At 44.1% G+C, this 15253-nt stretch overlaps 1 protein-coding gene across 4 annotated transcripts in view; it reads right to left on the reverse strand.

The window, feature by feature from the left end:
* CNTNAP2 (contactin associated protein 2) overlaps window positions 1-15253 on the reverse strand; it is a 1915205-nt gene that overhangs the window by 149293 nt on the left and 1750659 nt on the right. For all 4 annotated transcript variants that reach the window (XM_032401131.1, XM_032401133.1, XM_032401132.1 and 1 more), the window contains one exon: window positions 5541-5777. In XM_032401131.1, the coding sequence (XP_032257022.1) occupies window positions 5541-5777 (237 nt within the window). The remainder of the gene's footprint in view (window positions 1-5540; window positions 5778-15253) is intronic.

Raw genomic sequence — 15253 nt, forward strand, 5'->3', positions numbered from 1 at the left:
TTTGTTTAAATGTCTTCTCAGTGATTATTTCTGTGACTTCCTCATTAAAAGAAGAATTTACCCAATCCTTTCCCTTGGCCAGGTCTTCCCTTTTCTGCCTTATTTTTCCCCCATGAGAGTAATAATTTTTGTTTATATTCTCTGTACTTTATTCCCAATTCCTAGAATATGCCCAATACTTAGTAGTTGCTGAATAAATATGTCTGTTGAATGAATGAATGATAGTCTCCCTGCTTCTGTGCTTTTTTTCTTGCAGAGATATTTCCTCAAAATGCATAATTGATGATTTCACTGGTTCACTAAAAACTCTTCAAAGCCTTCCAGTTGCTCCTAGGATGAAGACATACATTCTTAATATAGTGTATGATGCCTTGTCTGATCTGAGTTCTGCCTGTTATGTTATTTGCAAATGATGCCATTTACTATCTCACTTTTTACATTCAAGCTACCTTGGACTTCTGTTATCCACTAGAAAATACAATTCTTCTTTCTACCCCAGACCTTTGAATATGCTGCTCTCTTTTTCTGAGCTGCTTCTTTCCCCAACCCTCAGTGTTTTACCCTACTTTTTCCCTTTACCCTAACAGCATTAAAAACAATCTATTATTTGGGACTGAACAGGAGACGATTAGACAGTTGTTTGGCTACATGCAGAAAAACAAGTTGACTGTCTTGAGTTTTTATTCCCTCCTTCTCGTGCTTGGACCGTGTATAATCACAGCCAGTTCTCTTGAATATACAGCTGTATTCATTCATCATTTATTTACTCATTTCTTCAGAACACATTTATTCAGGGCTCATGAAAAGCACTGTTGAATCCGATTTTTCAAGACCTGAATGTGGGCTGTCTGGCTGGCTAGCCGTGCAGAGTCCACCTCTAAGACACACGTCCATCTCTAACCCCTTGTGTCTGGCCCTGGGGATACAAAGAGAAGAGAGAGCAGGCCCCGCCTTTGAGGGCTAGAGGTCAGAGGAAATGGTCATCATACAAAAAAAACCCAGACCTTTTCCTCCCTACTGTCTTTGTCATTGGTCCCGTTATGTTCCCCAGCTCATTAAAATCAGTATTAAGCTGTTTTCAGTATTTTTTCTCTTTTCTGGCTTTCTTTCTTTGTAAACATGATTTAAAAATTCTGTAACTGCCTCACTTAATGGCAACTGCAACGATTTGCTTTGAGAAAACAGACGAGTTGGAATGTTAAATCTATATGTAGTGGATATCCATAAACAGTAATGGCAATTTTCTTGAATAATAATATTTAAATGATATATTTATTCCTTTCAAATAATAGTACACGAGAACCACTAAATGATGGTCGGAGAATATTAATATTTTCCATTAATATAAAATATTATTAAAATGGTGGGCGCCTGGGTGGCTCAGTCGTTAAGCGTCTGCCTTCGGCTCAGGTCATGATCCCAGAGTCCTGGGATCGAGTCCCACATCGGGCTCCCTGCTCAGCGGGGAGCCTGCTTCTCCCTCTCCCACTCCCCCTGCTTGTGTTCCTGCTCTCGCTGTCTCTCTCTCTGTCAAATAAATAAATAAAATCTTAAAAAAAAAAAAAAATAAATAAATAAAATAAAATGGAAAAATACTTCACTTCCTGCATCTCATGTTCATCTCCCAAGTGAATTAAAGAGGTTGTAAGGGACTGCTTTTTTATTGGCTGCAGCAAACAACGTGCTTAACAGATTTATTCTCTCCTGGCCTTCATCATTATCATCAGCAAACACTTACGGAGCACCTATTGTAGGCAGGAGACACAGAGCTGGGGGCTCCTCATCTCACTGGGAAGACAGGGCATATTTATAACAAAGACAGACAACAATACACAAAGTGCCAAACAAATGTCATTGAAAGTAAGTGGACTAGGAGTCTAAAGTAAGGAGAAGTCATTGAAAGGAGGTGAGACTCAATCTGGATCCAGAATGAAAGGCAGGTGTTAGCGCCCGGACGAAGATGGAGCTCCTCCAGGTAAGGGAGCAGGGTGATGGGCGGGGGCACAGGTGTCACATGAGCTTGGGGAATAATGAGGAAAAGTAGGGATGTGTGGCACGCACACGTGGCAGGATGTAGATTAAATCCGTGGGCTGTGGATAGTAGTAACGGCTAACACTTCCGTAGCGTCTGCTAACACACAGACTGCATGGGGATAGGGTCGTGCTTTACACTTACTGACTCATTCCATTTTCACAACACCCCCATGAGGCAGGCGCTATTTTAACAGAAGAGGGCCCTGGGCATAGGGGGGCTAACTGCCCATGATCACAGTCCCACAACCTGCACAGGGCAGAAGCAGATTCAAACCCAGACGTTCTGGTTCTACACTCGGAGCTCTCACCTGGTGTTTTCACCCTGGAGCTTGGCAGGTTAGTGGGCTTTGGGATTTCTCCTGCACTTACTGGGAGGAGGAGAGCCCGACTAAGCATGATGAGGGACACTGCATATGAAGACCCTGGTGGGTAAGAGCGAGGGGGGAAGGACCGGAAGCAGGGAGAGGGATGGGTCTGAGGCACACTGCTATTCCATGAAAGGCTAACAGGTGCCAGGAGATGGGCACCCCTCAGACCTCGGCAGACCCTCGGCAGGCCGGGCTGCTGGGGTCCCTGGGTTGGTGGCCTCCCAAAGACAAATGGCCTCGTCCATTTACTCAAGTGCCATTTCAAATGTAATAACCTATGTGTGCCATGGCAGGAACAATGTCAGGAAGCACTGAATCAGAAGACGTTTTCCAGGAGACCAGCAGTGGGGAAGAAAAGAAAGAGATACCCCCGAGGGACACGGTGTGACTAGACTCTGCAGGATTTGTTTGCCTGAGTGGCCCCCCAAAGGGGAAGGATGGCGCATTTGTGAATGACAGCATACTCGGGAATTCAGGTGTCTGGAGGGGGCATCACTGGCAGAAGCAGAGGGTCTGGAGGAGGGACCAGTTTTGGGGGAACCATAATGGTGATACGGCTTTCAATATGTTAAGTTTGAGGGGTGCCAGGGCAATTAGTTAAGACTTTCTAGTTTTTAATTTTTTTCCTGATATTTTGGCATAGTCCTTATTGATTTTTTTTCCTGGAATGCTTTCTTCTCATTTTTCTAACTTTAAATATCAATTAATAAAAAACAAAGTCTTTGAAATGTGAAAAAAACACATTTTCATCAGCAGTTTGAAGATGGCCTTGCAAAGTTAGAAAAAAACCAACTGGTCGTGCTTTCCAAATGTGCTGAGAGTGTGCTAGAGATCTCTGCCTTATGGAGAGAGTGGTAGAGGTCTCGGGGCCTGGAATCAGACATCTGAGCTTAGAAATTCTGGTTTTGCCTCCACCAGCTGAGTGTGCAAGTCACTTAACTCTCCATACCACAGTTTTACCATCTGTTGACAGGGAATAAAGAATGATATCTACCTCGTGGTTGTGTGGCTTGTAGGAATTAATGCGTGTGCAACATAGCACACCGTCGGGCATCATTAAATGGTAGCACCGATATGGAACTGATTACTCAAAACCCTTGCACACGATGAACGTGCATGGATACCAGCATGAGCGCTCACGGAGACGGGGCTAGGTTATGGGAATGTGAGTTACTGATATAGTTATTGATATCGGTACCAACATAGTTACCGAGTATATGGATAAAATTTAGTTGGGGACTAAATTTTAATGTGGCAGTGACTTAAGTAGTAGACAATACAGCATCTTCTGGGACATGTTCATGATGTCTCGATGAGCCATATGTGAGAACCACCTCACCTCGGTGAGGGCACCAAGAGGCTGGGGCTTGTGGGTGGAGAACATCAATGGATTAAAAATCGATTTAACCTGATCCAGGAGAAGTAAACTCAACTTGTGAACTTCTGGAAAGCCGGGGTTATGTCCTTTTTTCTTCTGCTTTCTCATTGATTTTACTTAGTATCTTTTCTGATTACAACAGTGACGCTTGCTCATTGTGAGGATTTGACATTTATAAAAGAGTATTACTGAGGAGAAGCAAATCGACCAGCAAGAGGCACCTTGTGCTCATGTTATTGCTTTTTGGTTTCCATCCATATTTTTCATAGATCTAAGCCGATATTGTATAGTCAAGGCTCTATCTTGCCTTTTTTTTCTTTCTTTTCCTTCCTTCCTTCCTTCCTTCCTTCCTTCCTTCCTTCCTCCCTCCCTCCCTCCCTCCCTCCCTCCCTCCCTCCCTCCCTCCCTTCCTTCCTTCCTTCCTTCCTTCTTTTTGGTTTAACATTGTATTACATAATTTTTTTTCTCCATACTTTTTTCTCCATTGCTACCCACAAATATTATTCTTAATGGATACATAATATTCCTTAAAATGGTGACTCCCTCTTTTACTAACCATTTTACTACAGTTGAACTTGTAGGTCTTTCCTAATGTTTATTTTTATAAATAACACTAAGAGGAACATTCTCATGCTGCATCTTTGTCTGATTTTTGACTTACTTCTTTAGGAATAATTTCTGAATGGAAAAATCTTAGGAAATATTCCCTCTGCTCCCAATCTTTTTAACCAACAGTGAATGGACCAGAGAAGCTTAAGAATTTACTATGTTTTAAAACGCAAGCTGACCTGGGTTTGTAATAAGAATTTTTGCTCCCACAGAAGATAATCTTGATCTTTAAGAAGTCTTAGCTTTTTAAAGAAGTTTATACTCAGTGCAGAGCTAGGAGGTGTGGGCAATGAGAGAGGCTGTCTCCACATTCTCAGCCCATGTCATCTCTCTGGGAAGTGAATGAGAGAGATTTGCTCCCTGATCAACCTACAATATTCTTATTTGTGAAAAAGCGATCTTCTAAGTGTGTCAGTATTCAAGTTTTCTGAGAGGAATGGCCCCCTCAGTGTTGGGCACGCTCCTGTGTTTCAGAACTGCTCAGACTTCTCTTAAAGGTCGTAAGTGCACTTGTCTATTTTCACAAGACACTGATTTTAGTCTCACTCTGACCCTCTCGCACTCCATGCGTATTTGGAGATCACGATGGTCCCAGACATTCAAGTGTAAATATGCTCCTGCTTTAACCAACCCTTACGCCAGGGATATATTTTATGAATGTAAAATTCTGAGAGGGCTTAGGAATGAAAACATCTCTGGTTTTCTATTTCTATTGAAAGCTACATATGTTCTGTAGGAACCTACTGATACGTTATCATAAATCAGGATAACTCATTGGTTTATGTTAAATGAATTTTACTACTTCAGAGCTCATCTCTATTTAGTACAGCAGTGCATGTATTCATTTGACGGGAATAAAAAAATCATCGTTATACATACGAAGCAATCTCATATTCGTGTAATACTAATACGCTTCCCATAAAGAACTTGACATGCCTGAGCAACATTACTACTATGACACACTGGTAGGAGGCACTCAACTGACAAGTAGCTTTTTTGGCTCTCATGTAGAGAAATGAGGTTCAAAGTATTTGGATGACTTGCTCAACGTCCTGGGGAAAATAAAGGACAAGACCAGAGCAATCCAGACCTTCTAGAACATTCGGTTCACCCAACATTAAATAGCAGAGGCTAGGCATCCTTGTCCTTACCGGCAGGTTTGATGAGAACGGCCAAGAAGTCTGTTGTGAAGGAGCTGACGTAGAGGAGAATGCAGGGCGCCTTGGAGGTACTGAAGCTGAAGTGGATCCCCTCATGGGCCAGATCGGGAGGGGCGCTCTGCTGATCAGGGGAGCTGTCTGACCGGCCGCCTGATTCTTTGCCACTGACCCCCGGTGCCTGGAAGTTGTACCGTAGCCACATTCCCTCTTCAAAAAATGCGCCAACATCTGTTGAAACGAAAAGGGTGGAGGTAATTGACAAATGAAGGGAAATCGGATGCTGATACCACCAACACTTTAAAGTTGGGTAGACGGTTAATTTTGTTGTTCAGGGAAGGCAGGTCCTGCCTCCAGGAGGGGATCAGATGGGGCTACTTTCTATAGAAATGGGCCTTATTTCATCAACATGGATCATCTATCAAAAAAAAAAAAAAAAAGCATGTAATAGAGCATGGAGATTTGTAAATTAAAAAAATATATTAATAAAAATTAAGAAACTGAAATCATACCAGAAAGAATTTTCATGTACAGGGCTTAGGCCAAATAAATCTAGGTTGAAGAGGTACCCTGAAAATAAAGGCAGTGGTTTATCACAAATACCAATTTAAGGAGCTCACGGGTTGTTCTGGATGTTTGCACAGGAGAGCCCTCGACAAGTCCCTTTGGGCTTTGGGGACAGTGCTTAAAATCATAAGATGTGAAGTTTGAGAGGACTGGCTTCAAATATGACCATTAATTAATTACTGTGTGGCTTTATAGGAAGTTATTTAACCAATTGCTTTAGGCCTCAGTATTTCATAGGTGAAAGGGAGAAAATAAAAGATAATATGAAATGATCAGCACCAAGGAAATAGTACCTATTATTATTATTATTATTATTATTGGTATTATTATGAAATTAGAAGAACAGTCACTAACCCTTCATTGGTCTCTGTCGACGGTCTACTCATTGCGAATTGGTTCCTTTTTTATTTTAAGATTTTTAAAAATTTTTTTGAGAGAGAGAGAGAGAGCACGAGCGGGGGCAGGGGCAGAGAGAGAAGCAGACTCTCCGCTGAGTAGGGAGCACAATGCAGGGCTCGATCCCAGGACCCCGAGATCATGACCCAAGCTGAAGGCAGACGTCCAACCGACTGAGCCACCCATGCGCCCGCTAATTGGTTCCTAATCACTTCCTGGCAGACCAGCTCCTCTGTTGATTCTCCCATTGTTAAATTACCTCCTACCTCAGCACGAAAGGCTGAGGTTCCCTATCAAGCTTTGTTTGGTCTTCCCAGTTACTGTTCCTTTGCCCTCTGCAGGTGCCCTTCTGGAAGGCTTTCTCAAACTTCATTGCCTGTGGATCAGGTTATGCTCACACAACACTTGACATCCACTAGATCAACACTATGCAGAATATATTTTGGGAAACACAGCATTATGTTGTCATTAATAGGAGAGGACAAATCCAAAAGGATTTTTACACCTGGAAATTTGGAAGTTTGTTCTCGTTAAATAAGTCTCGAATAGAGTCGGCACAGCATAGAGAATCAGGGTCTGGAATCAGGCACCTGTGGGTGGATCTGGGCTCTGTTAACCTGCTAACCGACCTGTTAACCTGTTAATCAGCCTGCAATGTGTGAGACTGTCTTACATAATTAAGAACTGTCTTGCTCAAAATGCCAAAAGTACCTTTGATGGGAAACACATACTTAAACAATACTTAATCCACACTAGCCACTGAAGGACTCACTGGGATGTCAGACATATAAAATAATGTTGCCGTCACCCTTGAGACCTTTCTGTCCAGCAGTGGGCATGGGAGGACACATGTCAACAATTTGAAGTCCTTCTGGTGAGTGTTATGGAGGTTCGCTCAGCAGGTTATGTGATAAGAACCCCCATCTCGCTGCCTGGAGGATCCTGAGTTGGCTTTCCCGTGCTCTCAGCAAACATCTGTGGAGTGCCGTCCGCACGCCAGGCACTCTGCTGGGCGCCGAGGTTACCATCCCTGCGCCCAAACAGCCCTTGATCTAGGGGATTCTAGGCATCATCGGAAGCAGTGTGGTGGGCGCAGGACCAGGTAATTCCGGGGCTCTGGAACACGAGGGGCACCAGCCCCATCTCCAGGGGCCGAGGAAGACATCTCGGGGGAAAAGGCATGGAACCTGGGACCCAAAGAGCCAGCAGCAGTAGCTTTGTAAAGGTGGAAGGAAGACCAGCTTTGCAGCTGAGGGAGAAGCACACGTCAACAGTTGGAGTGGAGATCGTGCAACAGAGCATCATGCCTCGGGTGAAAGTCATAGACTCTTTTTACAACATCAGTTGTTAATACAAGACTCATTAGTGCCCCACTACATCTGAGGTTGGGTGTCGAGGAAACAATGAAGGAAAAGGAGGTGATCCCTGCCCTCAGCAGCTCAGAGCCTAGTGGGACAGACGGACATTCTGTGACGTCTCTGAGCTGCTGTGACGGATGGCAGGGCTGCGCGGGGGGAAATCAAGGAGAGCAGGCAGGTCCGGTCCCCTGCAGCAGACATGCCAAGGGGTTCCCTTTGCCACAGAGAGGGTCTCCCAGAGGATGAGGGGTCATTATCTGAGAACCTGTTTGGGCCATGCAGGAGAGAAAAGATGGATCTGGCACCTGGAGGGAGCAGGGAGAAAGGCTCGAGATCCAGGCCAGAGTCCGAACAAGCCAGAGGCAGACAGAAAGGGACAAGGTATAGGACAAGATAAACGTGTGTGGCACTTGAAACTCAAGATCAAGGCACGAAGAACCTGGGCCTACGGAGGGGTTCTGGGCAGCAGAGGCCGAGGAAGCAGGTAAAGCCTGGAGGCCCCAGGCACCTAGTTGCCACGCATCACCAGCAAGATCCTGGGCTTCCCTGAGCCAGACTCTCTCCAGTCACTGCACTTCCAGAGCGGGGGCCCAACCAAGTCCCCGATAACGTTTCTCTGTAAAAATGCTGGTCCCCAGGCCTAGCTCCGGAATTTAGCTCAGAGGGCCTGACTCAGAGGGTCTTGAGAATCAGCATGCATAACAGACTCCCAGACCATGCTGGTGCACACAGGAGTCTGAGATCCTGGGAGCCAAAGCTGAGGGGGGAGAGCGCAGTAGCCGAGTGGGCGCCGGGCCGAGAGAGGACACGCTTTTCAGCTCCAGTGGCGACCACCCTTCCAAGGCAGATCATGAAGAGAAATTCAGAAAGCGAAGGATTTTAGATAAATCGAAAAATATGCCACCGAGAATACTTTTGGTGTGTTTTAGAGTCATCGTTATAAAGCTTTATGGATTCATGTCAGTTTTGGAGGAAGGAAAATACCATGCTTAAAAGTGTTATTCTGAAACCACATCATAAACCAACTGTTAAACCAGGGCCTGGGAGTGCTGTGAACCATTTCAGTTTCGAAGTGGCATATTTATAGCCATCATTTCAGTGTTTCAGGCAGCTTTAAGGAAATGCCAAATCAGGCTGTGTAATATCATTTAGGAAGGGAATACTCCCATCCCTCCTGAAGGAATAACTAAAATTAACACTAATTTAACAAGCCCCAAATAACATCTTTTCCCTCATTGGATGATCAAAATTATTGATGTAGAATGCTAAGATAGGATAGCTTAAGTTTTAGGATATTCATTTTTTGGATAAAAAAATGATAAATTTGGAGTCTCGTTATTCTAAGATGTATTACAAAAGAGATTTGTGGAATTATATCATGTTTCCCAAAATTCCAAGCCACAGTCCACCACCTGGAGATTCAGGATCGTAAGGATGCCAGGAACCTTGGGGCAGGCAAGCAACCGCGTCGTAATCATTTCTTGGTTCTCGAAATGGACCCCTGATTGACAAAAAGAAGCGTGCAAATATTTGGAATAAAATCCACAAACTGTCCATTCCAGAGTAATTCCACAGAGATATTCTTGCCCTCTTCTGACCAAGTCCCTGATGTTTACCATGGAGAAGCAAATAGCTGGTACTCACCCCGTTATTAAATTGCTCCTCATCTCTTCCTCCTAATGCTCAATAATTCCATTTCTTTTTGCCTTTTCGCTTAGGCTATATTTTGCAACCTCTATTTTAAAAATCAACACGAATCTTTTCATTCTCTCACTTCCCCACAAGGACCCAGAATTGAAAGTCCCTAACCCACACAGGGGCTCTTTTCCAAAAGTTTACTTTAAAGTCAGTAACTTGCAACTTGGAAATACTTCCCCATTGAAACCATGCTTTAAGTGATGGGTAGTTTGCCAGGAGAGTCCACAAATGCTGAGTAATTCTGGACGGGTCATGAAAGAGAATGGAAGAGTTGTCATCGTGCACTAGTAAATAAAACAGAAATAGCAACAACAAGAGTTAAGGTTGATTCTGAATGTGAGAATTCCAGGGAACTCTGCTCACACAAGGATTTCGTCTAACTGACGTAGTGGTATGCTGGTAAATCTTAAGTAATTGGTTCTCTGCTATAAATCAGGGGAGGCCCTGATTTATAGTGTTGGCCTATTCCGCTGGTGTAAACGTTCCCACCACGGCTGAGTTCAAGCTGCCAACAAATACGGAGTTGAGAGGAGATGTTCACAGGTGATCTCCCAGCCTGTGTGAACTGCCTCCAGTGCGTGATCTCACTCAGTCACTGAGCCAGTCATTCGAGCAAACCACATGTATTGACCGTAACTGGGTGGCTCAAACAACAGAAGTCTATTTTCACCGTTCTGGAGGCTCTAAGTCTAAGATGGAGGTGCCAACTGATTCCTTTCCTGGTGTGGGCTCTCCTCCTGGCTGGCAGACAGACGTGTTCTTGCTATGTACTCATATGGCAGAGAGAGAGAGAGAGGGAGAGAGAGGGAGGGAGAGAGAAAAGGGAGAGAGAACTAGATCTCTGGACTCTTCCTCTTCTTAGAAGGACACCAACCCCATCATGGGAGCCCCACCCTCATGACTTCATCTAAACTGAAGTACCCCCAAAAGCCCCATCTCTAAATACTGTCCCATTGGGGGTTAAGGCTTCCACATAGGAATCTGGGGGAACACAAACATCCAGTCCATACCAGAAGGCTTCTTGCCTTTTCTTTTCTGCTGTAAAGAAACACTTTTAATATTTGCTTACTCCTTCCTGCCTTCCACAGTTCTCTTCTATCTTGTTCTAGGACCCTGGATCCTGAAAGCTCTGCACTTTATAAGAAGTTCTACAAAATCCAGGAAGAACTGCTGGGGATCGGACACTGGACTACAAGGAAACACAGACCTGAGCCCCAGCCTCAGGGTCATTCAAGCTTTTTCACAGCTGTCTTCCATTGTCCAGAATGGTCATTCTCATGAACTGCTTTTTAATGAATCTTCTAGTAAAAAAGTTAAATAAATGCTGTGGCGCTCTGATCCTAGACACCTTGGCCATCCCCCCTCAGCACATACCTTGAATCTGCATTAGACCTGGCTCCTTCCGTGGTAATCTGCAGGGCCCAGCTCTCCTTTAACTCGCTTTCTCTTGTATTCCCAAGGCCCTGCTATCCTGAAATACAACCAGTTTCTCTCCTGGCCTTACACTGGCAAAAATCTGCTTTTTATCCCCAAGTGTGCCACTCTGAATTTCCCTCCTGAATTTTTTATTCTGTTTCTTTGATGTTTTCTCCCATTGACTATACTCGTTTTGGACTAACAGCATTGGGCCAGGATGGGTTAATGTTCACCCCTACTCGTTCTGTTTCCCCAGGTGGATAGTATCTTTTGTAACCACTTTCCCCACACTCTCCCTAAAGGCCAGGTTACTTGCAGGTCAGTTTCTATGTAATAAGCTTCAAGTGTCTGAATCTGCACAAGGGTGAGAAAATACTGAAGAAAAATCTCTTAAGTTTGAGCCTGAATGGCATGAGCTGCCCATGAGATACAAGTATAGAGTATATTACTTTAAACACATCAATAAGCTACATGATCTAGGACTTGACCACGTGGGAGCCAGGGGGCCTCCTTGCTTGGAGTTTAAGAGCTAATAGAACTGAACAACTTTGCTCGAGTCTTACGTGGGAAGATAGTTTGCATCCAGAATTTCCAGGGTCATGCTCCTGAAACTGTGTTAATAAGCATTACTGGAAAAAATGGCAGTCAACAGGTTAGAACGCTCTAGAAAGAGTAAGTGAGGTGAGGACTCCATTGCAGTAAGCTCCATCTGACACATGTAGTCAGGGATTAATGTGTGTATGTGGAAGGCAGGAATCCAAAGGTGTGGGTTTAGTCCTGGCTTTGCCACCAGCCAGCTCTATGGCCCTGGTCCAGCAGGTTATTTAATTGCTGTAGGCTTTAAATCATTCCCATCTTAAAGAAATCCTCCCTTGAATATACATCTTCCTCTGGCTAGCAACCAGTCTTTTTCATACATTCTTTTTTTTTTTTTTTTTTTTTAAGATTTTACTTATTTATTTGAGAGAGACAGAGAGAGCGTGCAAGAGAGAGCACGAGTGTCTGGGAGGGGCAGAGGGAGAGGGAGAAGCAGGCTCCCCACCGAGCAGGGAGCCTGACGTGAAGCTCAATCCCAGGACCCTGGGATCATGACCTGAGCTGAAGGCAGATGCTTAACCAAGACTGAGCCACCCAGGCACCCCCTGATTTGCAGTTTTAAACGATCATTCTGGCTGAATGGATTGGTATGAGAGAAGAGTGTTAAACCTAAATTTCATCCTTAAACTTAAATTTCATCCTTTTTCTTAAAATTTGGACTATCACTGGGTGTGTGTGTAGGGGGCTGGTCACTAGATACATTTCAGGGAATCTGTAAATCTTCTGAAACTTTGGGCAAAAACGTGTACGCATTTTTCTGCGGGGAGGGTTAGTAGTTTTAATCAGATTTCATGACTTCATCCTCAACAGTTTAAGGAAAAACAAGAAAAATTAACTCGCTCAGAAATGATGCCCCGAGATGCTCTGTGTGCTTAGGCTCTGTGCTAGACGCTGCCTCCACTTCCAGGGTGGTCTTCATCACCCTCATTATCTGGCCCTGCTCCCTCCTCAGCCGCATCTCCCAGTCCCCGAGTCCTCTGCCTGTGGTCTGGACAGACTGGGTTACTTGCGTTGGGCCCTTCTTCCTTCCCAGCCAGCTCTCCCCGCCTTCCATTCTCGTCCCTATTCGCGCTCCCGGCAGGTGTCTGCGCCACTTCCTTTCCTAAGCTCCTCCTCAAGTGCCCTCACGGCTCTTTGCTCTAACTTGAGTCTGCCAAGTGCAACCCTGTCTGCTTTTAATTTAGTAAACATTTCTTGGAACCTCATATGCCAGACCCGTGCTGATAACAAAAGCAAACATGAGGACTCTGCCCTAAAGAAGTTCACAGTTGGTTGGGAGAAAAACGCATCATTAGAATACAGTCAGTGTGAGATCCAGAATAACAGAGGAGAAAGAAGTAGCAGGAGGAGAGAAAGATCGGCTCTTTCTGTGTGGAAGTCTGGGCTTCTTCATGAAGAAGGGGACAGTGAATATGTATTTGCAAGATGTGCAGGGCGGGCAAGGCACTCCCAGTGTGGGGAAAAGCGTGGCCGAGTCGTGTTCTGGAAATGACATCAGAGCTTCGCAACCTCCGCTGTGCTTTTTAAAAAACTACCTAAGGCAAACTCTCAGAAAATCGGATTTAACTGGTCTGGGGAAAGGCCAGCCTGTTGGCATATTTCACCGTTTTCTCAGATCCCTGAGATGGGCAGCCCAGGGCGGAGCACTGCTCCTGTAGGTCGTTGGGTATGACCTGGTGTGAAATGTGGGGTGATGTGTGGCCACGACCTGCCGCTGGAAAATAAGGCAGGATGGAGGCTACGGAGGGTCTTGAGTTGCTTCTTTTTAAAATTTTTAGGAGAACAATATACTTTGAAGTCATTTCAGATTTACAGGAAAGTTGCAAGATTAGTACCAAGAACCATATCCTCCATATTCAGATCCCCTAACTTTTAACATTTCACCATGTTTGTGTGTGTGTGTGTTTAGGCTTCTTCATATATACATAGGAAGTATATATGATGTATACTATATTCTAATTCCTGAACTGTTTAAAAGCAAGCTGGAGTGAGGAAATCGACATTAACATAACCCTATTCTCCCAATATTGTCTCATTTCTGGAAAAACAGATACACAGACACAAATATTTGTATGTACACACAAATAGTTTTGGAAAACCACTGTGAGGCTATATGTATATGGATGTATACACATATTTCCATGTAGAAATTTTTTTTTTAAAGCAGCAGCCAGCACAGGGGGCCCAGCTCTTTCATACTGGAAAGGGAAGAGGAGAGAGAGGGAAAGCAGATGAGGAGGTTGGAAGTTGAATGCCTTGTTTATGCATCTGGCAGTTCACTAAAATGTACGCTTTTGAGGATAAGAGTAACCTTAGCCAGGACCTGGCCTTCAGCAGAAACACAATTAATATTTACTGAATTGAGTTGAACTGTATTTGAATTTTTTTTTTTATACCAACACTATATTCAACTAGTAGGTCCACACTGTCTTTTCTCAGTTGACATTTCTCGGTTTCATTCCTTTTGAAAAGTGGGCTTCTTGGGGCACCTGGGTGGCTCAGATGGTTAAGCGTCTGCCTTCGGCTCAGGTCATGATCTCAGGGTCCTGGGATCGAGCCCCACATCGGGCTCCCTGCTCAGCGGGGAGCCTGCTTCTCCCTCTCCCTCTGCCTCTCTCCCTGCTCATGCTCTCTCTCTCTCTCTCTGTATGTCTGTGTCTCAAATGAATGAATAAAATCTTAAAAAAAAAAAAGTGGGCTTCTTTTTTTTTTTTTTTTTTAAAGATTTTATTTATTTATTTGACAGAGAGAGACACAGCGAGAGAGGGAACACAAGCAGGGGGAATGGGAGAGGGAGAAGCAGGCTTCCCATGGAGCAAGGAGCCCGATGCAGGGCTCGACCCCAGGACCCTGGGATCACGACCTGAGCCGAAGGCAGACGCTTAACGACTGAGCCACCCAGGCGCCCCAAAAAAGTGGGCTTATTGAGAGCAATGTCATTCCGTCAACTTAGCCATTGTCATTAATTACAACAACAGTTTATTAATCGAAGTTTACAAGATGTATTTAGAATAATACATCCAAAAGCACTGAGTGATTTGCAACTTAACAGATGGTCTTCATTTTGACTACTTTTTCTTCTTTTCATTGGCTTAGTAAGCTGGAACCTATTTGGACAGACTGGTCAATTGCTTGACAAGCATCGGTGGAAAAAGTCCCCCAGTGACCTCTGTCTTATTTCACCTCTGCTCTGCTAACTTCATAGTCTGCTATGGAGTTGTTGCTTTTAGGAATCACATTATTTGCTTAATTATTTATTTGTAAAATTATCTAAGTACATAATTTGTGCCTTTTTCAGACACTACGTGGTTTCTATTCATTCTGTTGATAAGTAGCAAGTTGCTTCTTCTTTGCTCTTCACTTAACACTAAACATCCCAAATTTTCTTGCTTGCTCAGCTGATCTGATGAGCCAAATAGAATTCTGGACGGTAAGGACTCCTGAGGACAAGTGCTGCTTTTCATTCACTGTGGTAGCTCCAGGATCTAGTAGAGAGAGGCACTCACAGAAAGTTTGTTGATTGAGTGAGTGCCCTTTTGACTTGGAGCCAGATACATATTTATATGCCACAAGGAAATGAGCTTCTCTTGAGTTCCTGTGATGTGTCAGTCACAATATGCAATTTTCATATATTATCTTATTTAATAAATTATTTAACAGCAACACTTTTGACAT

Source organism: Phoca vitulina, unplaced genomic scaffold, assembly GCF_004348235.1.
Source record: "Phoca vitulina isolate PV1807 unplaced genomic scaffold, GSC_HSeal_1.0 scaffold4, whole genome shotgun sequence".
In the NCBI taxonomy this organism is placed as follows: Eukaryota; Metazoa; Chordata; class Mammalia; order Carnivora; family Phocidae; genus Phoca; species Phoca vitulina.